At 40.1% G+C, this 25,038-nt stretch overlaps 1 protein-coding gene across 2 annotated transcripts; it reads left to right on the top strand.

The window, feature by feature from the left end:
• The first annotated feature begins 414 nt into the window (after positions 1–414).
• Positions 415–25,038, top strand: LOC145537795 (serine protease 53-like). 2 transcript variants are annotated; one of them, XM_081568642.1, is made up of 12 exons: positions 11,524–11,893; positions 12,179–13,234; positions 13,343–13,623; positions 13,720–16,963; positions 17,464–17,632; positions 18,462–18,721; positions 18,879–19,012; positions 19,122–19,422; positions 20,914–21,049; positions 21,403–21,650; positions 23,963–24,096; positions 24,634–25,038. In XM_081568642.1, the coding sequence occupies exons 1-12, from the start codon at positions 11,524–11,526 to the stop codon at positions 24,904–24,906; spliced, it is 6,606 nt and encodes a 2,201-aa protein (XP_081424768.1). In that variant the 3' UTR covers positions 24,907–25,038. The 2 variants fall into 2 exon arrangements, with proteins under 2 accessions (XP_081424769.1, XP_081424768.1); XM_081568643.1 differs by lacking the exons at positions 11,524–11,893; positions 12,179–13,234; positions 13,343–13,623 and adding an exon at positions 415–537 and having other exon boundaries at positions 16,766–16,963.

A 25,038-nucleotide genomic window follows, 5' to 3' on the forward strand; every position in this document is an offset into this window, starting at 1 on the left:
CCAGCATTGCAGGAGACCCAGCTTCAATCCATGAGCTGAAATCATCCCTTGGAGAAAGGAATAACAACCTACTTCAGTATTCTTGCTTGGAGAATCCTTATGAACAGAGGAGCCTGGTGGGCTATAGCCAATGGGGTTGCAAACAGTCAGACATGACTGAGTGACTAACACTAACTTAACTACTAATGCCAAATATATCATTATGTTTTACAAGATGTGGAACTGGGATATTGATTGTAACATTCCAAAAATGGAAGTTAATATTGAAGTAGATAAAAATTTTTATTTTTAGATATGTAACTCAGTTAAGTAATTTTATTTATAACATTTCTAGTTGGTTAGTCATGATAGAATGGATGTGTCTATGTAACAAGTGCTTATTATGATGTCAGACATTCTATACTCTATAATCTCAGTCTCAACCTTGAGAGCTACTCTACTAGAGCCTTATTCTTGTGTTCACATCTACGTGAACTAAGATGAAAGGTCCACTTTGCCTCTGTCAGTTTTGGGGGCTGTTTTTCCACTGCTATGGTGGTAAGTTATAGATACATAGAATATCTCACCTCATTTGTCTTAGTGCTGTGTAAGATACTTTTGATTTTCCTTAAATTCTCTTGAAACATCATCTGTTTTTCTCCTTGTTACTTTTATCTCATTTCCTGTTTCTTATCCGTGCTTCTCTTCAGCTTAATGATACATTTTCCCCACTTTTATCCCTTGTCATAGTTTTCTGTATTCTCTCCTTTTCCATCTTCATCAAACAAAATTTTAGAATGAGAAATCTCATTAATCATTTAACAAGATACTGTTTTTCATGTTATATTTACCTCTTCCCTTCCCTATCTGGCCCTTTCAGTACCCAATTCTCAAAAGCAGTGGTTAACCTCATTGACCCCAACAATTGCCCCATTGTCAGCGTCCAACAACATCCCATGGCTAGTGTCCATGGCTGAGACCTGCCAGGGCATTATCCTGAGTCGTTGGTGGATCCTCTCCACGGCCAGCTGTCTGACTAAACTGTAAGTATATTTTAAAAGGGATGAGAAAATGATCATAGTTACGTTTAGTTTGCATATTAGCTTCATTTGTAGTTAGCTGTACTTGCTTTGGATCTTGTGCATTAAACGAACTTTTATCTTAGTTGAAAAATATATTAAAAATGAAATTTGAAGCTCTAAAACTCAAATACTATTCAATGTGTAAGGCAGAAATTCAGTTTACAGTGACAAAAAGTAGAGATTTGTTGAATTGTAAGTAAAAGATCTTATACTGGCAGACATCTTGGCTTAAACGGAAGTTTAATGAAATATTTTTCTTACTCTGATTTTATTATGTTGTTTATTTTCCTATTCCCTTAGGAGACAGTTAAACTCTGACATTTCGGGAGTCTTTGACCAAGAAGATGTCTTACGAGGCCACAAAATATGCCTACTCCCTAGTTTTGATCCAGAAACTGGAAAAGATCCAGTCAAAGCAGATGTAGGGGTGGTACTCCTTCAATATCCTATCAGGAAGAAAGAAATACCACTTTCTCACACTTATAACATCTTCTGGAAGGCCTGTTATAACTGCCAATACAGACACTGCAGGGTGTACCAATATCAGAGTAAGCCACAAATGTTATGTTGTGCTGTACCATAAATGTAGTTCAAAAATTGATATTAAAAACAAAGCAAATTAATGAGAAAACAAATGGAAAGTTTAAAAAACTCTTAATAATTAAATACACGTTAGTGCACTTTACAGGGTGGGGAGTGGAGTCCTTAAGGAAGTAAAGTAACAAAATCATGGGATACAATTATTCTCCATTCTATTTACAAAGGATTTGGGAGCAGTTAAAAAATCCAAGAGTGTATAAGTGTGTATGAAATTACATGCAGGAAAAGATATCAGAATATTTCTGGAATTTTGTGTAATTAAAAATGGAAATATGTACATAAAAATACTAGGAAGCTATTCTATAAAATGTTAAGAGACGTAATAGCCTCTACTCACAATCCTTCCCACATCTGTCCCTTCAGATCATGGTAACTTTGAAAGCAATATCAAGAAATTGTCAGTTAAGCTGCTGGACCTCTCATTCTGCCGCCATCAAAACATTCACCTGACTAAAAGTAACAATTTATGCATCTGGAGTCAGCCAGAAGAAGACTGCTGGGTACTTTCTGTATAAAGGCATTTACTTTTGGGGGGCTATATAATGTATTAAAATTCTATGAAATAGATATAAATCTTCCTTTATGCAAGATAAGTAAATTCTGCAGATCTGCTGTATAATATGCTATATACAGACAAACAAATATACAGTATAAATATTTAAGAGGGTAGATATCATGTTAAATAATAAAAAAGAAAAGAATAAAAGGCTCTCTATTTCCACAGCAATCAGTTCAGTTCAGCCGCTCAGTGGTGTCCAACTCTTTGCAATCCCATGCACTGCAGCACGCCAGGCCTCCCTGCCCATCTCCAACTCCCAAAGCTTACTCAAACTCATATCCATCGAGTTGGTGATGCCATCAAACCATCTCATCCTCTATTGTCCCCTTCTCCTCCTGCCTTCAACCCTTCCCAGCATCAGAGTCTTTTCCAATGAGTCAGTTCTTTGCATCAGGTGGCCAAAGTATTGGAGTTTCAGCTTCAGCATTGGTCCTTCCAATGCATATTCAGGACTGATTTCCTTTAGGATTGAATGGTGGGATCTCTTTGCAGTCCAAGGGACTCTCAAGAGTCTTCTGCAAAACCGCAGTTTAAAAGCATCAGTTCTTCAGCACTTATCTTTCTTTGTGGTCCAACTCTCACATCCATACATGACTACTGGAGAAACCATAGCTTTGACTAGACTACTTTGTCAGCAAAGTAATGTCTCTGCTTTTAATGTTGTGTGTAGGTTTGTCATAGATTTCCTTCCAAGGAGCAAGCGTCTTTAATTTCATGGCTGCAGTCACCATCTGCAGGAATTTGGAACACCGCAAAATAAAGTCTTCACTGTTTACATGGGGCTTCCCTAACAGCTCGGTTGGTAAAGAATATGCCTGCAATGCAGGAGACACTGGTTCAATTCCTGTGTCGGGAAGGTCCACTGGAGAAGGGTTAGGCTACCCACTCCCGTATTCTTGGGCTTCACTTGAGGCTCAGCTGGTAAAGAATCCACCTGCAATGCGAGAGACCTGGGTTTGGCCTCTGGGTTGGGAAAATCCCCTGGAGAAGTGGAAGGCTACCCAGAAATGTCTCAAGTAATGTCTCTGCTTTTTAATATGTCGTCTAGGGTGGTCATAGCTTTATTCCAAGGATCAAGCATCTTTTAATTTCATGGCTGCAGTTACCACATGCAGTGATTTCGGAGCCCCCTCCCCCCAAATAAAGTCTGTCCTTTTTCCATTGTTTCCCCATCTATTTGCCATGAAATGATGGGACTGGATGCCATGATCTTATTTTTCTGAATGCTGAATTTTAAGTCAACTTTATCACTCTCCTCTTTTACATTCATCAAGAGGCTCTTTAGTTCTTCTTTGCTTTCTGCTGAAATGGCTATGTCATCTGCATATCTGAAGTTATTGATACTTCTCCTGGCAATCTTGATTCCAGTTTGTGCTTCATCCATCCACTGCAATACATAGATGTAGTGTTTATGAGGATCACATAATCATATGCATATATGTAAACATGCATCATGATTATGTAAAAGATGAATAGAGACTTTTTTCTCAAGATCACAAAGAAGGGTGGAATATTTTCAGGGAGAAATTTGAATAATACAGAACTTACTAGAAATAATCTTTGAAACTATGGGAAGAACAGGAGGTTATGATACCCGGATTGTAGAAAAATGAACAAAAGGGTAAAATAAATAATATTGAAATTAAGGACCAACAACGTAAAGCATTTGGATTTTACACTGAGTTAATTTTGCTTTTGGGGATGAGAACAAATGCTGGGATAAGGGTGGGTGAGAAGAAAACAGAAATGATAGCTTGAACCAGACTAGTATAAGTAGAGATAATCTGCCTAGACATACTCAGCTAAAGGGATAACAAGTGATAGAGCAACAAAGATGTTGAATACATAGCTTGCTTTTTTAGAATTTGGAAGTTTTCTATAAATTTTCCCCTACTGTGTGACTTTTCTCTTTTAATAAGTGTTATGTTTACCTATGTCATTTCGTAGACCTCTTTGGAGTATGCACCATATACCATTTGTTGTTGTTTATCATGTTGTGTGGGAATTTATATGTTGTACAAAAATATATGAATGTTATATATTTTAATGCATTTCTAAATTATGTTAACCATATATAATATATAATTATATTTTATAATTATTTTCTATATTATGTACTTATATTTATTATATATGTGTACTATATATATCTGTCATGTATATATGTGTATGTATATATATATATACATACATATATATACACACACATGTATATATATATATATGGGTTATCTTTGTTTCCTTATTCAGGTACAGCAGGGCAGTCCTGTTTTCTGTGTCTTTGGCAACCACTTGGAACTCGTAGGCCTGGTCAGTGAGTCCTCAATGGCCTGCTATGACCCAATTCTTGTCATCAAGACAGCCCCCTACCTACCTTGGATGAGAAGACTTATCAAGGCATCCCAGAAGTCACTGGATCCTATTTTTTCTCTACCCTGCAGTTTTTCTTCTAGGGTAGAACATGGTAATCAAGATAGGCTTAGCCCAAAAAGTGCTTTTGCATTTTTTTCCTCCCATGGATTCTCTATACAGTCGTGGAGGGGGAAATTTGGCACTTTTCCACTAACCAGACAGCGCCAGAATCATCCTCCTGTATTTTTTGGTTCAAATAATAGAGACTCTTTTCCTGGAAGTTCACAGTTATACCCTCAAAGCAGTCAGATCTCCTCAGCTAGCAATTTCCTAATGGTACAATCTTGGACGTCTCCTCTTGTCAAATCATGGGATCCTTTTCATACAGCTGTGTCCTGGAATACTGCCGTAACTGATACATCTAATCCTTCAGTTCTTCATCAGCCTCGAAACACTCCAGCACCAGATGTATATACACCCTGGAACCTTCCTCAGAGAGATGCAATGAAATATAAATATAGAAATATGACAGATTCATTAAGATACTGGGTTGAATCTTTAGGTGGTATAATTGGGTTTTATACTCCACCATTAGATAATGCTGATGGATCACATATTCTGTTTTCAAGTGATGTAGATGGATACCAAGTTCATTCTGAGATAAATAATGTTCAGTCTCAAGTTCAGTATGGTATGATTCCTTCCCAAGGTCAATTTCCAGGAAGACCCTGGCTGCATATTATATCTGGTGTTGGACCTTTGACACATAATATGCCTGATAAAACAGGAATAGTGATGCAGATTCAACCTGCTGAGGAGAGTTTTAGAACTCAAACATATCATGCTGCTGATAGAGTTAATACTGTTATTCAACCAGTAGCTTATAAGATTAATCCATGGGTCCCTTTAATTGTTAATAAGATTGGATTCTGGACTCATTCCATACTAAATGAAGAGAGATCCCGATATCCGACAGTAACTCCTACATCAGAACCCTGGTTTCAGCCTGTCCTAAATATAGTTAAATCCCAAGGACCTATAGAAAGGACAGAAGAACTCAGACTTCTCCCTGAATCTAAGTCAACTCAATTTTGGACTTCCTCAACTGTTAATATGCTCCTTAATTGGGCTTCATCCACAAGCAAGACTAACAGGCCTGTGGCCCAGTATATGGCCAGTACAATCACATCCTTAAGTCAAATGGATAGAATGAATCCATTGAACGAGTATGGTGCTTTTACAGTCAAAACCCAGAAGCAGACTGATGATACAACCTGGCTTTTGATTCATACAGTTACTAGTATAGTTGATCCTTTAATTCACTCTGAAGTTGATACACCATGGACTCAGCATGAAGCTGATGTAGTCCAAACTTGGACCTGGTCAGAAACCCAATCAGGAAGCCTTATGAATCTGCTGAAAGCTGATACCACCAAACCATGGTTACAGACTAAAGGAAGAAGACACTGGATTCAACCTAAACTCCAAAATCTCAGACCCAGAACTCAAACTGAAGAAGGTAAATATAAACTTTGGATCCAGTCAGAAGCAGATGCAGTCATATCCTGGACCCACCATGAAATTGAAACACTCAGACCCTGGGACCAACCTGAAATTGGTACTGCCAGACCTTTGTTCTTGACAAAATCTGACCAAATAACACTGAGCACTCAGGCAGCCTTTAAAACACTCCACATATGGGCTCAGCCTGAAGTTGACACAGTCAGACCATGGATTCAGTCTGAAGGTGGCACCATCCAACAACGGACAAAGCCAGAGGAATCTCCTTTCAGACTCACAACAGAGTCTAAAGTTAATACAACTACACCATGGACAAGACCTGAAGCTGATGCTATCAGATTTTGGTTGCAAACACAAACTGATATAATCAGAACCTGGACCCAAACTGAAACTCAAACAATCATTTCTTGGTTTGAACCTGAAGCTGTTCCTGTCAGACCTCCGTGGAATACTCAAACTGATACATTTAAACCTTGGATTGAGACAGAAATAGAAACAGCCCATTCCTGGGCCCAATCTGAAGGTAATATAGACAGATCATGGACCCAGACTGAAGCTGAAAATGTCAAATGGTTCTGGACTCAAATGGAAACAGTCACATTTTGGACAGAGCCAGTAATCAAAACATCCCACAACTGGATACAATCCAAAAAGGAAATAGTCAAGCCCTGGAACCAATTTTATGAGGTTAAAACCTGGACGCAACATGATACTAAAACACTCAAGCCATGGAATGAAAACAATAAAGATAGATTTTGGACTCAGTCAGAAGCTGATACAATGAGACCCTGGATTCAGTCAGATATTGCTATCAACAACCCTGGAGCAGAAAATGAAGCAGGTGCATTCATGCTTTGGACTCAGGCTGAATATCCAGAAGTAAATCTCTGGATACAATCTGACACTGACACAGTGTCATTGTCAACCAATAGTAAAATTCCAGCAGTATATCACTGGACAGAAATACCTGATACCACCATACCACAGGCAAAGGCTAAATTTCCAGGAGTAAAGCCCTTGACACATCTGGTATCTAATACAGTAACACCACGGACTCAGACTGAATCTATAGTAGTAAATCTCTGGACTCAGCCTATGACTGATACAGTCACACAGTGGACTCCAGGTGAGTTTTCAGAAACAAATCCCTGGACAAAAACTACAATTGACAGAGTCAAGTCATGGACCCAGGCTGAATCTCTAGTAGTAAATCCCTGGGTGCCATTTGACCCTGATACAGTTACACCTTGGGCACAGACTGACTCCTTCATAATAAATTATTGGACACAGTCTATACCTCATACTATTACACAATGGACCCACAGTGAACCTTTAGATATAACTCCCTGGACAAAAGCTGTCACTGATGCAACACCTTGGTCTCAGGCTGAATCATCATCAGTAAATCCCTGGACAGATAGTGCAGCTGGGACAGTCACACAACGGACCCAAAGTGAATCTCCAGTAGTAAATTTATGGACTCAACCTGTGGTTAATGTAGTCACACTGTATACTCAGGCCGATTCCCCATTATTACATTTCTGGACAAAGTCTGAAATGGATATGGTCACTGCATGGACCTCAACAGAATCTTTAGCCATGAATTCCTGGAGACAGTCTGAAACTGACAGTATCTCAACATGGACCAATCAAATAAATCCAGACATATACAACTGGGTACCTTATGAAACTGATGTAGTCACAGTTTGGACCCAGTCAGAAAGTCCAGAAATAAATACTTGGACACAAGCTGTAGCTGGTGCAGCTCCACCATGGACTCAGGCTGATTTTTTAGCTCTAAATCCCTGGACAGAAGTTGAAAGTGATACAATATCATCATGGACTCAGGTTGAATCTTTAGTGAATCCTTGGACAGAGAGTGTAGCTTCCACAGTCATACCATGGACCCAGGCTGAATCTCTAGCAGTAAACCCCTGGACACAATTTGCAGCTGATGTAGATACACTATGGACCAAGACTGATTCTCTAACAATAAATCCCTGGATAGATCCTGCATCTGATCGTGTTATACAGTGGATTCAAACTGAACTTCCAACAGAATTTCAGTGGATTCAGAATATGTCTGATATAGTGACATCAATTACCCAGGCTGACTTTCCTGCAGTAGAGACTTGGACAGATCCTCTGGTTGATATAGTAACAATGTGGAATCAGACTGAATCTTCAATAATAAATCCATGGACAGAAGCTGCAGTTTCTACAATGACACCACGGACTCAAATTGAATTTCCAGCACTAAATACCTGGATAAATTCTATAGCTTCCACAGTCACACAGATGACTCAGGCTAAATACCCAGTAGTAAAGCCTCAGAGACAGTCCATATCTGGTTCAGCCACACTATTGAACCAAATAGAATCACCTATAGTAAATCCCTGGACACAGCATGAAACTGATGTAATCACACAGTGGACTCAGACTGAATCTGAAGAAATACATTCTTGGATACAACCTGTAACTGACACAATCATACGCGGGACTCAGGCTGAATCTCCAGTCATAAATTCCTGGACAGAGGCTGTTGCAGATACAGTAAGAACACTGAATCAGATTGAATATCCTTCAGTAAATCCCTGGGAAACAATTGCAACTGATACCAGTACACTCTGGACCCAGGCAAATTCTTCTGTCATCAATCTTTTGACACAGTCCATAGTTCATACACTCACAGCCTCGATCCAGACTATGTCTGTAGCAGTAAATCCCTTGTCTCAGTTTGAAACTGATAGAGTCACACAATGGATCCAAGCTCAATTTGCTTCAGTAAATCCATGGACTCCGTCTGAAGTCAATCCAATTACAGCATGGGCCCATTCTAGATATTCAGCATTAAACTCCAGGACACAATTTGAAACTAGCACATTCACATCACGGACCCAGGCTGAGTCTCCAGTAATAAACATAGCTTTATCTAGATCAGTCAAACCATGGATCCAGGCTGAATCTCCTGCAACACGTCCCTTAACAACAGCTGTAGCTGGTGAAATGACACCATGGATCAAGGCTAAATCTCCTGCAGTAAATCCCTGGACAAAATCTAAATATGACGTAGTCTCACTGTTGATCCAGAATACAACACCAGCAGTAATTTCCTCAACAGCGTCTGTAATTGATACAATGACCCTGTTGAACATGGCCAAAATTACATTACTAAAGCCTTGGTCACAGTCTGTGACAGAAACAGTCACACATTGGATCCAAAATGAGTTTCCCCTGGTATATAACTTCACACGAGATATAACTGATGTAACCACACTGTTTACTCAGGTTTTTACGCCAGAGGTAAATCCCTGGTCAAGGCCTAAAGCTGATACAGTCACACCATGGATCCAGGTTAAATCTCCAAAGGAAAAGGCCTGGAAAGTGGCAGGTTCTGAAACACTCACACCGTCGACCATAGGATTCTCTACAGCAGTTAAAGCCCAGATAGAGACTGTGTCTGATATAGTCACACCAGGAACCAAGTACAGTTTTTCAAAAGTAAAACTTGGGAAATTGCCTGAGGCAGGTGTCACTGAACCATGGACTCAGTCTGAATCTCTAGCAGGAATTCTCTGGACAGGACCTGCAGCTGACTCAGTCACAAAGCAGATACAGACTAAATATCCATTTGTAAATCTGTGGACTCAGGCTCAATTTCCAGTAGTAAATCCCTGGACACAGTCTAAGTCACTACCAAGAAATATTTTGACAAAATCCAAAACTCAAGGTGTAAACCTATTAATACAGCCTGAGACGATTACAGTCACATTATGGGGTCAGGTTGACTCTCCATCGGTAAATCACTGGATAAAACCTGTATCTTCCATAGTCATACCATGGACACAGGCTAAATATTCAACAGTACATCCATTGATGTGGACAGCAGCAAATTCAGTCACACAGTGGACCCAAAATGAATCTTCAGCATTGTATTCCTGGACAAAGACTACAGTAGATACAGTCACAAAATGGGCTCTGGGTGCATCTCCAGTAGCAAATTACCAGACACAACGATTAGCTTACACAGTCCCATTTTGGGCCAAATATGGAACATCAAGGATAAATGCTTGGATACATTCTAATTTTGAGCCATTTCCACCATCAACACAAGTAGAATCTTTAGCAAATAAATATGGGATACATATAGAAAATTATAGAGTCATAACCGTGTCCCAAGTTGAACCAAATGAAGTGAATTTCAGACCAGAGTCTATACATGTAGGGGGAAGAAAATGGACTAAAACTCAATTTTCCATAATTCATTTGACAGGGACTGTATCTTTCACAACCCCATCATGGACAAAGGCTGAAAGTTCAACTGCAAATACATGGAGAGAGACTGAGTCGTTAACAACACCAGCATTGACTCAGGCTATAAATCCAGCTATAAATACCTGGAAAGAGACTGTCTTTTTTACAGGCCCAACATGGACACAGGTTGAAAGTTCAGCTGTAAATACGTGGAGAGAGAATGTGCCTTTCACAACCCCACCATGGACTCAGGCTGGAAGACTAGCTATAAATATCTGGAGACAGGAAGTGCCTTTCACAGGCCCACCATGGACACAGGCTGAAAGTTTGTCTATAAATACCTGGAGGGAAGCTGTGCCTTTAACAAGCCCACCTTGGACTCAGGCTGTGCCTTTCACAGCCCCAATATGGACTCCAGATAAAGGCACAGCTGTAAATAACTGGAGAGAGACTGTGCCTTTTACAGTCCCACTATGGACTCAGGATGAAAGTCTAGGTGTAATTACCTGGGGAGAGACTGTCCCATTCAGAGCCCTACCAAGGACACAAATTGAAAGTCCAGATGCAAACACCTGGAGAGAGACTGTTCCTTTCACATTCCCACCATCGACTCAGACAGAAAATCCAGCTACAAATACTTGGAGAAAGGAAGTGCCTTTCACAGACCCACCATGGACACAGGCTGAAAGTTCAGCTGTAAATACCTGGAGAAAGACTGTACTTTTAACAGACCAACCATGGACACAGATGGAAAGTCCAGCTGTAAATACCTGGAGTGAGACTGTTCCTTTGGCAAACCCACCATGGACTCAGATGGAAAGTCTAGCTGTAAATGCCTGGAGAGAGAATGTGCCTTTCACAGCCCCACCATGGACTCAGAGAGAAAATCCAGCTATAAATACCTCGATAAAGACTGTTCCTTTCACAGTCTCACCATGGACTCAGGCTGAAAGTCCAGTTATACTTACCTGGGGAGAGACTGTGACTTTCACAGCCCCACCATGGACACAGGCTGAAGGTCCAGATGTAAAAACCTTGAGAGAAACTGTGCCTTTAACTGGCCAACTTTGGACACAGGCTGAAAGTACTGCTCTGCAGACTTGGAGAGAGACTGTGCCTTTCACAGCTCCATCGTGGACTCAAGATAAAGGTCTAGCTGTTAATAAATGGAGAGAGATGTTGACTTTCACAGCCCCACCATGGACACAGGCTGAAGGTCCAGCTGTGAATACCTGGAGGGAGACTGTGCTTTTAACAGGCCCACCTTGGACTCAGGCTGAAAGTAGAGCTGTAAATGCGTTAAGAGAGACTGTGCCTTTCACAGCCCCACCATGGACACAGGCTGAAGGTCCAGATGTAAATAACTGGAGAGAGACTGTGCCTTTCACAGCTTCACCATGGACTCAAGTTAAAGGTCCATCTGTGAACAACTGGAGAAAGATGTTGACCTTCACAGCCCCATCGTGGACACAGGCTAAGGGTCCAGATGTAAATATCTGGAGAGAGGCTGTGTCTTTAACAGGACCACCTTGGACACAGGCTGAAAGTACAGATGTAAATACCTCAAGAGAAGCTGTGCCTTTCACAGGCCCACCTTGGTCTCAGGTTGAAAGTATAGCTTTCAGGTTGAAAGGTCCATCTGTAAACAACTGGAGAAAGATGTTGACTTTCACAGCCCCATCGAGGACACAGGCTAAGAGTCCAGGTGTAAATACCTGGAGGGTGACTGTGCTTTTAACAGGCCCACCTTGGACTCAGGCTGAAAGTACAGCTGTAAATGCTTTAAGAGAGACTTTGTCTTTCAAAATTGCACCATGGATACAGGCTGAAGGTCCAGTTTTACATAACTGGAGGGAGATTGTGCCTTTCACAAGCCCACCTTGGACTCAGGCTGAAAATCCACCTGTAAACACCTGGAGAGAGACTGTGCCTTTCACAGCCCCAACATGGACTCAGGAGGAAAGCACAGATGTAAATACCTTGAGAGAAGCGGTGCCTTTCACAGGCTCACACTGGTCTCAAGCTGAAAGTACAGCTGTGCATACTTGGAGAGAGACGGTGCCTTTCACAGCTCCACCATGGACTCAAGATAAAGGTCCAACTGTAAACAAATGGAGAGAGATGTTGACTTTTACAGACACACTGTGGACACAGGCTGAGGGTCTAGCTGTAAATACCTGGAGTGTAACTGTGCTTTTAATGGGCCCACCTTGGACTCAGTCTGAAAGTACAGCTGTAAATACTTTAAGAGAGACTGTGTCTTTCACAGTCCCACCATGGACACAGGCTGAACGTCCAGCTGTAAACACTTGGAAAGAGACTGTTCCTTTCACAGCCGCACCATGGACACAGGCTGAAAGTACAGATGTAAATACCTCAAGAGAAGCTGTGCCTTTCACAGGCCCACCTTGGTCTCAGGCTGAAAGTACAGCTATAAATAGCTGGAGAGAGACTCTGCCTTTCACAGCCCCAATATGGACTGTAGGTAAAGGTCCAGCTGTAAATAACTGGAGAGAGACTGTGCCTTTCACAGCCCCATCATGGACTTGGATAGAATGGCCAGCTGTAAATTCCTGGAGAGAGACTGTGCCTTTTACAGCTTCACTATGGACTCAGGATGAAAGTCCAAGTGTAATTACCTGGGGAGAGACTGTCCCATTCAGAGCCCCACCAAGGACACAGATTGAAAGTCCAGATGTAAATACCTGGAGAGAGACTGTGCCTTTCACAGCCACACCATGGACACAGGCTGAAAGTACAGATGTAAATACCTCGAGAGAAGCTGTGACTTTTACCAGTCCACCTTGGACTCAGGTTGAAAGTATAGCTGTGCATACTGGGAGAGAGACTGTGCCTTTCACAGCCCGACAATGGACACACATTGAAGGTCCAGATGTAAATACCCAGACAGATACTGTGCCTTTCACAGTCCCACCATGGACTCAAGGTAAAGGCCCAGATGTAAATAGCTGGAGAGAGATGTTGACTTTCACAGCCCCACCATGGGCACAGGCTAAAGGTCCAACTTTAAATACCTGGAAGGAGACTGTACCTTTAGCAGGCTCACCTTGGACTCAGGCTGAAAATTCATCTGTAAATACCTGGAGAGAGAATGTGCCTTTAATAGCCCCACCCTTGAAACTGGACGAACATCCAGCTGTAAATACATGGAGAGAGACTGTGCCTTTCACAGCGCCACCATGGACTCAGGCTGAACATCCTGCTGTAAAAAGCGAGGGAGAGGCTGTGCCTTTCTCAGCTCCACCATGGACTCAGGCTGAGAGTCTAGCTGTAAACACCTGGACAGAGACTTTGCCTTTCACAGCCCCATCAACGACTCAGGCTGAAATCACAGCCCCATCAACGACTCAGGCTGAAAGTCCAGCTGTAAACACCTGGAGAGAGACTTTGCCTTTCACAGCCCCACCATGGACTCAGGATGAAAGTCCATCTGTAAACACCTGGAGAAAAAATGTGCCTTTCTCAGCTCTACCATGGACTCAGGCTGAAAGTCCAGCAGTAAATACCTGGACATGGAATGCCCCTTTTACAGCTGCACCATGGTCACACACTGGAAGTCCAGCTGTAAACACCTGGACAGAGGCTATGCTTCTCACAGCCGCTCCATGGACTCAGGCTGAAAATCAAGCTACAAATACCTGGAAAGTGAATGTGCTTTACAGAGGCCCGCCACGGGCTCAGTCTGACTCTGCACCAGCAAACCCTTGGACATCTACTGAAAGTTTTAGAATTACATCATGGACTCACACAGTAAAGCCAGTTTTAAATATTCAGACAGAGCCAATACTGCGGACTGAGGCTGAATATTCAACAACAAAATATTGGACAGAGACTAAGGTCACTTACATAGTCACACCATTGACCCAGTGTCAGTTTTCAATAAATACTTTGATAGAATCTTTAGGAGCCATAATCACACCATGGAAATCTGCTGAATCTCCAGCATTAACATCGTGGAGACAGTCTGCGGTTTCCACAGTGGTGTTGTCTACTCAGGCTCTAGCATTACATTCTTTCACACAAAATATTATTGATACAATCGAATTTTGGCCAATGCTTAAAACTGAGTCTAAGAAAAGGTGGCATCTGCCTCAAACTGGTACACTCATGTTTTCACTAAATCCTCAAATTGATACTTTTGGATCCTTGAACCAAATTGAAAATCAGGAATCTCCTCTGTGGACACATCCTGAAATTGATAATGCCAATACAGTGACCCTTCCTGAATCTGGAACACTCATATCGCAGGTAGTACCTTTGCCCCAAGCAGCTAGACTCTGGCCCCAAAATGAAGCTGATATTAGCAGAACTTGGTTTGTATCCTCAGAAAGAATAAATTCCTGGGCCCAATCAGAGTCTCAAAGAATGAGTACCTCAACACATTTTGGAGTGGGTAGAGTGAAGCCCTTGGCCCAACATGAGACTTCTATAGTCATGTCATGGTTTCAGATTGAAACTGGTATATTCCACCCTTGGAACCAGTCTGAGGGAGACACAGTGAGGTTCTGGCCCCTTTCTGAAACTGAGGAGGTAAGAAAATGGATCCAAACTGGAGCCGGTATAGTCAACTCTTGGACTCAAGCGAGAAGTAGTGTAGTCAGAGCTTGGATCCAAGCTGAATCTGAACTAGTCAGACCCTCGACACAATCTAAAACTAATGCAATCACACTATTGACCCAGGCTGATACTATCAAATCTTGGTTCCAAACTCAAATTAATGCAGTAAGAGAAGGGACCCAAACTCAATCTCAAATTGTTGCTACTTGGATCCAAACACAGTTGCAAACAGTTTACCCCTGGATTCAGCCTAAAAGTGATTCAATCAGAATTTGGACCCAGCCTTGGATCCGAGCTGAAACCCACACAGTCAGACTCTATTATGAAACTGATATAAGAAATTCATGGATCTCATCTGAATCTCAGTCAGTCACATTTTGGTCACTGAGTCAAAATTCAATTAGGACCTCATTTCACTTTGAATCTCAGATGACATGTTCCTGGGCCCCAAATGAATTTGATATAATCAGTCCTTGGACTCAATATGAAACTAGTTCTGTTGGATCCTGGATCAAGTCTGAAACTGGTACATGTCAACCCTGGCTCCATATCGAATCTCCTAAAATCACACTATGGACCCAATATGAAACTTTAGAGATCTACCCTTCAACCCAACCTGAGACTGATTCAGCAGTAAGGCATTGGTTCCAGCCCCAAATTGATCCAATGAATACTTGGAATCAGCCTGAAGTGGATACAATCAGATTCTGGACCCAAGCTGAAACAGAAACAATTCCAATCTGGACCCAGATTGGAAGTCAGGTAGTTAAACCTCCCAAATTATCTGAAGTTGGTATAGTCACACCTTGGTTACAGACTGAAACTGATGCAAGTAGATCCTGGATTCAATATGACTTTCAGTCAGTCCATCCTTGGCCCCAGACTGGATTTGGTATAATTAACCCCTGGTCTCAGCAAAGAGCTGTGGTAAATCAACCCTGGACATATGTTCAAACACAGGCAATCAGACCCTGGATCAATGTGGAAGCCAATACAATCAAATCTCGGTTTCATGTTCAAATGAAAAAAGTCAGACTGGGGATTCCTTCTGAGTCTCAAATATTGAGTTTCTGGATGCAGTCTGATGTTAGTAGAGCTAAAGCTTGGATCCAACCAGAAACCCAGGCAGTCAATCCTGGGGCTCACCCTAAAACTGGTAATGTTGCATCCCTGGCTATTCCTAAGCCTGAAAGAGTCAGAATGTGGATCCAGCCTGAGACAGAAATAAGGCCTGGCGTCATTTATGAAGCTGATATAATCACATCATTTGTTTCTCCTGAAATTGAACCAGATGGAACAATTAGTCACTTTGATTCCTGGTATAACCATGTAACATTTTTACCAATAGAAACTGTCCCTTCCCTAGATGAGTATTTTGCAGCTTTGTCAACTGAAATAGCTTCAGTAGAAAGCCAAGGTCAAACAAATTTTTTCCAACCCAGTGAGATCACAAATATTCTCTTTCTTACACTTTCAAGCACATGGCTTCCTAGAGGAGTTGGTTACCTGAACTTTGGCAATAAATTACAAATTACCAAAACAAAAGGAAGCCCTCATATCCCATCTAGTTCTCTCAACCCTCTTTTTCCATCTTTTTCCTTTCCTGTTCCTTGTTTTTTCCCATCTTCATGTTCTTTGTCTCTTACCTGTTCAGTATTTTCTTCTTGCACATTTTCTTCACCCTGTACTGTTCCTTCTTGCTCAATTCTTCCTCTTGTGGCATTCTCTCCCGTTCTTCCCTTAGCTGCTTCTGATAGTTCTCTCCAGGAACCATCTTTTTCAAAATTTACTGAAGACGCCGTTGTTTCCCATGCTTTTTCATCCTTACATACTGCTCCAGCCACTCTTTTAACAAAGCAACCATCTATGATGCCTGGATATCAATCTGGAACCAAATCTAATCAGCCTGAACAAGATCTTCTTAAGTATTCTGAACTCAATATTTCCCTTGCTGAGTGTCACCTGGGTGTGGTCTGGAAAGAGAGTCTCCAGGCTTTGTCGCTCTTCAAGACAGCTGTTATTTCTCATGAAATCACAGGCAAGTTCAGCTTATTTGAGTTACTGTATTTGGGATTATGTCTTTTTTGGAACGTAAAGCCAGTTTCTGGATAGACCAGAGATCATGTCAAATCTTGTCAGGACCAAATTAAAATTATAATCTGCATGAAAAAAAGGGCAATAAATAATATAATCTTAAGATATATCCACATAATTAAGAAAATATCTTATTTTGCCAGTAATAGTTTAAGATTTAAATTTTACACAGATAACAGTAGTATAAGAGCTTTAGTGCTTAGAAATAGTTTACTATTCCACTTGGGAAATGAATAGAGATACTTTGGGTTTTTCATGGTAGACAAACTGTTATACTATCTAACATTATAGGGTTAAAATGTACATATATTTCCAAGCATTCCTGAAAAATTGAAGAGTTACAGGCATTTTCCTAAAATCTAAACGTAGGAAGTCAACACGTTCAGGGAAAGAAGGGTGGTACCATTAACTTCACCCTGTCTCACCTATGGATTCCTTCTACAGAGTGTGGATTACGTCCCGGCCTAGTTCCACACTGTCCCAACTGCTGGGAGGCCGAAGTGGGTGAATTCCCTTGGATGGTTTCTGTGCAACTCTCTTTCTCCCATTTCTGTGCTGGTTCTATACTGAACGAACAGTGGATTCTCACTACAGCTAGATGTGCAAATTTCATGTGAGTATGAATCAGTCATTTCAAAAGGTTAAAGTATAATTACAAAATATGAAGATTTTCAGTTCATTAATGGTATATTCCTTCAAAGAAGCTAGATATGCTTCTTTAGTTATAGATAGTGGATCTGGTATACATGATATGGGATATTTTAACTCCTAACTTTGCAGGGGTTCCCTAACAGCTCAGTTGGTAAAGAATCTGCCTGCAATGCAGGAGCTGCTGCTAAGTCGCTTCAGTCATGTCTGACTCTGTGCGACCCCATAGACGGCAGCCCACCAGGCTCCTCCGTCCCTGGTATTCTCCAGGCAAGAATATTGGAGTGGGTTGCCATTTCCTTCTCCATTGCATGTAAGGGAAAAGTGAAAGTGAAGCCGCTTAGTCGTGTCCGATGCTTAGCGACCCCATGGACTGCAGCCCACCAGGCTCCTCCATTCATGGGATTTTCCAGACAAGAGTACTGGAGTGGGGTGCCATTGCCTTCGCCGGCAATGCAGGAGACCCTGGTTCAATTCCTAGGTCAGGAAGATCCACTGGAGAAGGGATAGGTTATCCATACCAGTATTCTTGGGCTTTCCTTGTAGCTCAGCTGGTACTTTCCAAGTCTGCATCACTCAGTGTTAAACACTATAAGTAGTAGAATGTAAAATATTGAAAGCGTCCAAACATATTGTGCCTAATAAGATATTATATGTTGGCAACAAGTAGAGAAGAGAATAAAACTAGTAATTTAGTGTTCACCTAGATTTCATTTGATTCATATGATCTCTAAGCACTTTTTTTTCACATTGAATTATGTAACAATAAAATGCCTGCTTAATTTTCCTCCCAGAAAAAACTCAGAAGCACTGGCTCATGTCCAGGTGGGGCTTATTGATCTTCAAGACCCTGCACAAGCTCAACCTGTAGGCATTCATCGTGCCATGCCCTACCTAGGCTCCAGAGGACCTTTGGGACCTGGTCTAATCTTCTTGAAGCAACCATTACATTTTCAACCCCTGGTTCTTCCTATCTGCCTGGAGGAGAACCTAGAGGAAGAGAAAAATATACAACTATATGACTGCTGGCTACCCAGTTGGTCTCTCATGAGAGGTGAGTAATACAGAAAACTGAGATTGGAGGACAATGACACATTTGGAAAGAGCAATATTTTGTAATATGTAATAGTAGATTTTTTTTTTTCTTTAGCCGCATTTCTCCTTCTAGTCTAGGCTAATGCTTAAACTCTCTATTCTCTGTTTTCCACTAGGAAGTCCTGGAATTTTGCAAAAAAGGCACCTGAGCATCCTGCAAGTCATCACATGTGCCCAGTTTTGGCCCAAACTGAATGAATTTACTTTCTGTGTGGAAGCCAAGAAAGCTATGGGGGAGGCTGGCTGTAAGGTGATGAGTTGAGGGCATAAAAGGCAGGAAGAAAGAGAGGAATATCCTTCAATATAAGAAGTTATTTCCTAACCTCCTTTAAAATATTCTTTTTCCTTGTTTCTTGTAGGGTGACCTTGGGGCACCTCTTGTGTGTCATCTACAACAAAAAGACACATGGGTGCAGGTGGGAATCTTGACTCATTTTGATGAACACTGCACAAAGCCCTACGTCTTCAGCCAAGTGAGCCCTTTCCTTTTCTGGATCCAGGGAGTTACACGACCCAGCCATGCACCCTGGTCCAAGCAAGGGCTCATGACTACCTCGGCTTCCATCTCCCTTTCAGTCTCTACCTCTATGAATGCCTCAGCTTTTACCTCCATACCTGCTTCTGTACGGCCACATTTCATCTTTCTGCCACAGCCTCAGAGTAAGGCCCAGGAAAATTGTAGTGAGTGACGTTGTAGAAAGAAAGGAAGAGAAGAGGATAATGAAAGTAGAAAAGGGAGGGTGTAGAGAATATTTTTTTTCCTGGTAATGCATGAATTTTTATGCCAATGAAGTGATAGGAATTATTTACATTATGGCTTACAAATGCATTTCATCCTTGACACATTATTTAACTTTCTTATGTACCCATATGATATACATGACATTATCATTATGTTCATCTTAATGTATTATTCTGAAACCTAGAGAAGTACACTGGATTCATCATTTGTTAAAGATCAAAGTGGAAACAGGGATAGCACAGAAACTCAAATTTCTTATTTGCCTAATATAAAGTTTTTTACTATTGTTTATTGCTTTACAAAAATAATTTTAAAATTTTAAGTTAAATATGTTGGTTTTGTTGACAATATGTAAGTATTTCTGGAGGGTACTATGTACCCAGCTTCCCTGGTGGCTTAGATGGTAAAGCATCTGCCTGCAATGTGGGAGACCCGGGTTCAATTCCTGGGTCTGGAAGATCCCCTAGAGAAGGAAATGGCAACCCACTCTAGTCCCTTGCCTGGAAAATCCCATGGACAGAGGAGCCTGGTAGGCTATAGTCCATGGGGTCACAAAGAGTTGGACATGACTGAGCAACTTCACTTCGTTTTCTTTTACTACGTACCCAACAATGGCATATTTTGATGATTATCATTTCTTCTTTCCTTAACTCTTATGCAACAAATTATACTCATCAAAGTAAATTAGATATATTTTGATTGAGTAAGATTCCCACATTTTACATTTTTACTTAAAGCCATTTGCCCTGGCTCACATTGCCATATCCACACTGAATTATGCTTTTAAAACATAGGGATCATCTCATTTTATAGTCAAATTCTTCAATGTTTTTCACACAGATATCTCAGAGTATGCATCAGTGAAGGATCAAATTTTATCTTCATTTACGCCCTTACTACTTTTTGAAAGTAGCTTATCTCCACCATTTCACACACACACACACACACACACATACTTAGCTTCAACTCCCACTTTTTGAGTTCCTATTTTTTAAATATAAGCATTTTGCTGAAATTTCCAATTTAGTGTGTCTATTTGCCATGTCACTAAGTTTTGAATTTAGTCAGCTCACCCCTCCAGCTCACTTAAACTACAATTTTTATTTCTGTAACATTTTCAAATTAAATTATTGTCTTTTATTGCTTTCTAGTTGATTTTCTTATATTGTAACTCAGTGAGAGATCTGGAGAAAACTGAACCTGGACTATTAAAAATTACACATTTGAAAAGGCAATAATAAGGGGAGAATTATTTCCAGGGAGGTAACGTGTACACAAAAATGCTGAGTGTGTGTTTGCAAGTCAATTTTAATAATAGATATGCTTAGCAGAGCTGTGAGACGTGAAAATTTTATAGATGGGATATAGATGAAAATTCTGCTGAATTCATTTTTACTGTTTTTCCTCAGCGTTGGCAGAACGAATTTCTCTGAGATATGCCATGCCTTGGCAGGCCATGATCATCAGTTGTGGCAGTCAAATTTGCAGTGGTTCCATTGTTAGCAGCTCTTGGATACTCACTGCAGCCCACTGTGTCAGGAATATGTAAGTTGGCCTCATGAATCTTCCAGTATACTATAACCTAGTATCTCCACATTTGTTGAAGCTTTCTTTGAACAAATTCACTTCATTTTATGCCTGAATCATCTCTCTTATGCTTCATAACATCTTTGCATCAGGCTAAGCAAACATGTCTCTGTGTTTGGCCGATTGTTTTCTCTGTCAGTTAATGTTTCTGTAATAATATTGTCTGTGAACCCAGCTTTATTTTTCTTGATGCGAAGTATGAACTTGGTGTATCAGGGGTAAGGAATACATGATAAAAGCTAATGTGGTAGATTTACAGGACTCAAGTTTCCAAGGGAGTCTGTTCTAATTTTCTCTAACTATTCATCTAGGAATCCTGAAGACACAGCTGTAATATTGGGCCTGAGGCACCCTGGGGCACCTCTGAGAGTTGTTAAGGTCTCTACCATTCTTCCGCATGAAAGATTTCGATTGGTGAGTGGGGCAGCAAGAAACGATCTAGCATTGCTGCTCCTTCAAGAGGTCCAGACTCCCATTCAGCTTTTAGCACCCTTGGGTCATCTGAAGAACCTGAACAGCTCAGAATGCTGGCTCTCTGGGCCACGAATTCTTAAGCCAGGTTAGTGTTTATTTTCTTTGTTAGGGTACTGATTTTAAATAAGACAGTGGTGGTGGTTGTTTAGTCATTAAGTTGCATTTGACTCTTTGTGACCCCATGGACTGTAGTCCACCAGGCTCCTCTGTCCATGGAATTGTCCAGTGAAGAATATTGGACCACTGTACAACATTATATTTCTACCTTGTATACACTACAACTGCTCAACACCATAAATTTAGTTTTCATGCAACACCATATGCTTAAATCTCCATTTAACCCTTACCTTCTCCCCCTGCTCATCGTCCTCTGGTAGCCACTCTATGTTCTCTGTATCTACATGGCTGTGTCTCTTTGCTTTTGCTTCTTCATCAAAAATCATCAGAGACATGCAAATCAAAACCAAAATTAAATAATACATGTTTGAATGACTGTCATCAAGAAAACACCAGATAACAAATGCTGAAGATGCTGTGAAGAAAAGAGAACCCTCTACACTGTGCTGGTATTGTAAATTGCCACAGTCACTGTGGAGGTCAGCATGGAGGTTCCTCAGAAAACTAAAAATGAAGCTATTATATGAGCCAGAAATCCCACTCCTGGTCCATATTTTTGATGATAAAAACTTAAGGAAGAAGTATTTCTTTTTATTTTATTTTATTTTATTTATTGAATTACCTTTATGTTTTCTTTTTTAAAATACACACACACACACACACACACACACACACACACATATATATTTTACTTTACAATATTGTATTGGTTTTGCCATACATTGACATGAATCCGCCATGGGTGTACATGTGTTCCCCTTCCAGAAACCCCCTCCCACCTCCCTCCCCATCCCACCCCTCTGGTTTTAAGAGTTAATAACTTTATTAAGATATAAAAAACATATAAAAAACTGTGTATATTTAATCTGAACAATTTTAAGAATTTGGAATTATGCATGCAACTATGAGGCAGCTTCCTAAGTGTACACTGGTATGGAATCCACCTACAATGCATAGTTTGATTCCTGGGTCAGAAAGGTCTCCTGGATGATGAAATGCAGCCCAGGCCAGTATTCTTACCTGAGGAAGCCCAGGGACAGACAAGCCAGGCAGTCTACAGTCTATGAGGTCACAAACAGTCATACATGACTGAGTGACTAAACAACAGCAATACAACTGTGAAACCATTTACTTAAGCTAATACACATACCTATCATTTCCAAAAGGTGCCTTGTGCCCCATTTTGTATGTGTATGTGTTAAGAACAGTTGATGTGAGAACTACTTTCTTAATAAAAAAATTAGGTGCATAATATAATATTCTTAAATTTAGGGACACTTTTGTACCTTAGGAGATTTTGCAGGTCTCTAGCACTTAATCAACTTGCTTAAGAGAAACTTTATGACTTTCAAACAACAGTCCATTTCTCTGTGCATCCAGGCCCTGACAGCTGTCCACTTATATGAATCTGAATACTTGAGGTACCTTTTTGTTGTTCAGTCACGTATATGAGATATCTTCTATAAGTGGAATCATAGAGCATTTATCTTCCTGTAACTGGATTATTTCAGTTAGCATAATGTCCTCCAGGTTCATCCATTATAATTAAGAAAATTTTCTTTTTTTAAGACTGAATACTTGCCATTGCATATATATATATATATATATATATATATATACATATATATATATACATATATATATATATATATATCTCAGCTTTTACTTATTTGTATATAGACATTAGAGTTGTTGAATTATCTTGGTTATTGTGAGTAATGCTGCAGTAAACATGAGAGCAAAGATATCACTCCTCAAGGAAGAACTGTAATCACTACTGTCTCCATTATTCCTCCTTTTAAGACTTCTATCATTTTATATGAAATTAATTTTTATTTCATAAAACGATGGCTTTATGATGAATCCATAATATTTTAAAGATGAAAGATAATACAAGGGAGATCTTTCTATGTACAGCCAGTTTGTATAAACAAAATAGAGAAAATATGCAATTAAACAGTTTTGTATCTTTAGAACATAGGAAGATGTTTTTGTGTCCTTTAATTTGTTCTTTTTAAGAAAATGAAACTAGACTTAAGTTGAAATTGCTAAACTTACAAGTAAAATGGTACTTGTTAATTAACAACAGTGGCATTTGAAAAATGAGTGAGAAGATTGAAACATATACATTTGTGGAATAAGTTGCTAATGATGACAGTGATAAAACATCTTAGCATAAAAACTTAGAAATAAAGTGATGATAGAGATAGTGGTCTTCTCTCCAAAGCTGGTGTTTCAAGATAAACTATTTCATTGAGATTTTCTTTCCAATTGTTCTAGGAGAGACAGATGAAAACCCAGAAATATTACAGATGCAGGTGATAGGTGCTTCAAGCTGTGCCCACCTTTACCCTGATATAGGCAGTTCTATTGTATGCTTCATTACTCAAGACAAAGACTCTGACACAAGTGTGGTAAGCAGGGATTTTTTCCTTTAAAATTCCACAGAAACTACATCTTTCCCATCTATAATTGTATAAACCAAATCATCCATAAATGATAAAACTAAGAAACTGAGTTGTTGACCTGTGGGGAAAAATAAAACATCTTTAACTATAAAAATTGTTCAAAGACTGTGACTAATCTCTGGCTTATCTCACATCTGTCATTCTTCTCTTCCCAAACTTAACAACTGATTTGGTGCTCTCCAAATTGGCATCTCATTTAATTTATGCACTTTTAATTATAAAATCATTGTTTCTAAGAGTCCATCATATAAGAAACCTTTTTTAAAAAATTGTCAATTTACAAATGAAATTTTTATGGCACATTATCCAGTGATTTTTACTTGTAGTGTCACCTGTAATACTAATGCGTTTGGTGATAAAGTTGATTTTCCTATTTTGATGTACCTATTTAAAGTCCTGCTATTTCTCTGAATACCAGCTTGAAAATGTAAATGAAGAATCTGAGATGGTGATTTGAATCTAAATTCTACCTTTATTTCACAGGAACCAGTAAGTCCAGGCAGTGCTGTTATGTGCAGACCAAAGTCTAGGAATGGAAGCTGGAGACAGATAGGCCTCACTAGTCTGAAGGCACTGGCTACCATTGTGAGCCCCCACTTCTCATGGATATTATCCACTTCAGCAAAGGCAGGGCAGCCATTAAGCCATGCACTCATGCCTTGGATGGAAAAGCCTAAGTCCTCTAGTCTCAAAAAACAGCCAACCACCCTGCCATTTTCTTCAATAATAATTGTTTTGCTACAAAGACTTTCGTAACTCACTGCAAATGTAAGGCAGGGCTAATCTATTCAAACTATATATAATAAAGTTGTTAAACAACGTTAAAGAAAATTAAGACCTTATGCAACCTCAGAATATGTGTCATGAATAAACTAACTTTTAAGATAA

This window comes from Giraffa tippelskirchi, chromosome Y (assembly GCF_054371585.1).
Source record: "Giraffa tippelskirchi isolate mGirTip1 chromosome Y, T2T-mGirTip1v1.2.pri, whole genome shotgun sequence".
NCBI classification, from domain to species: domain Eukaryota; kingdom Metazoa; phylum Chordata; class Mammalia; order Artiodactyla; family Giraffidae; genus Giraffa; species Giraffa tippelskirchi.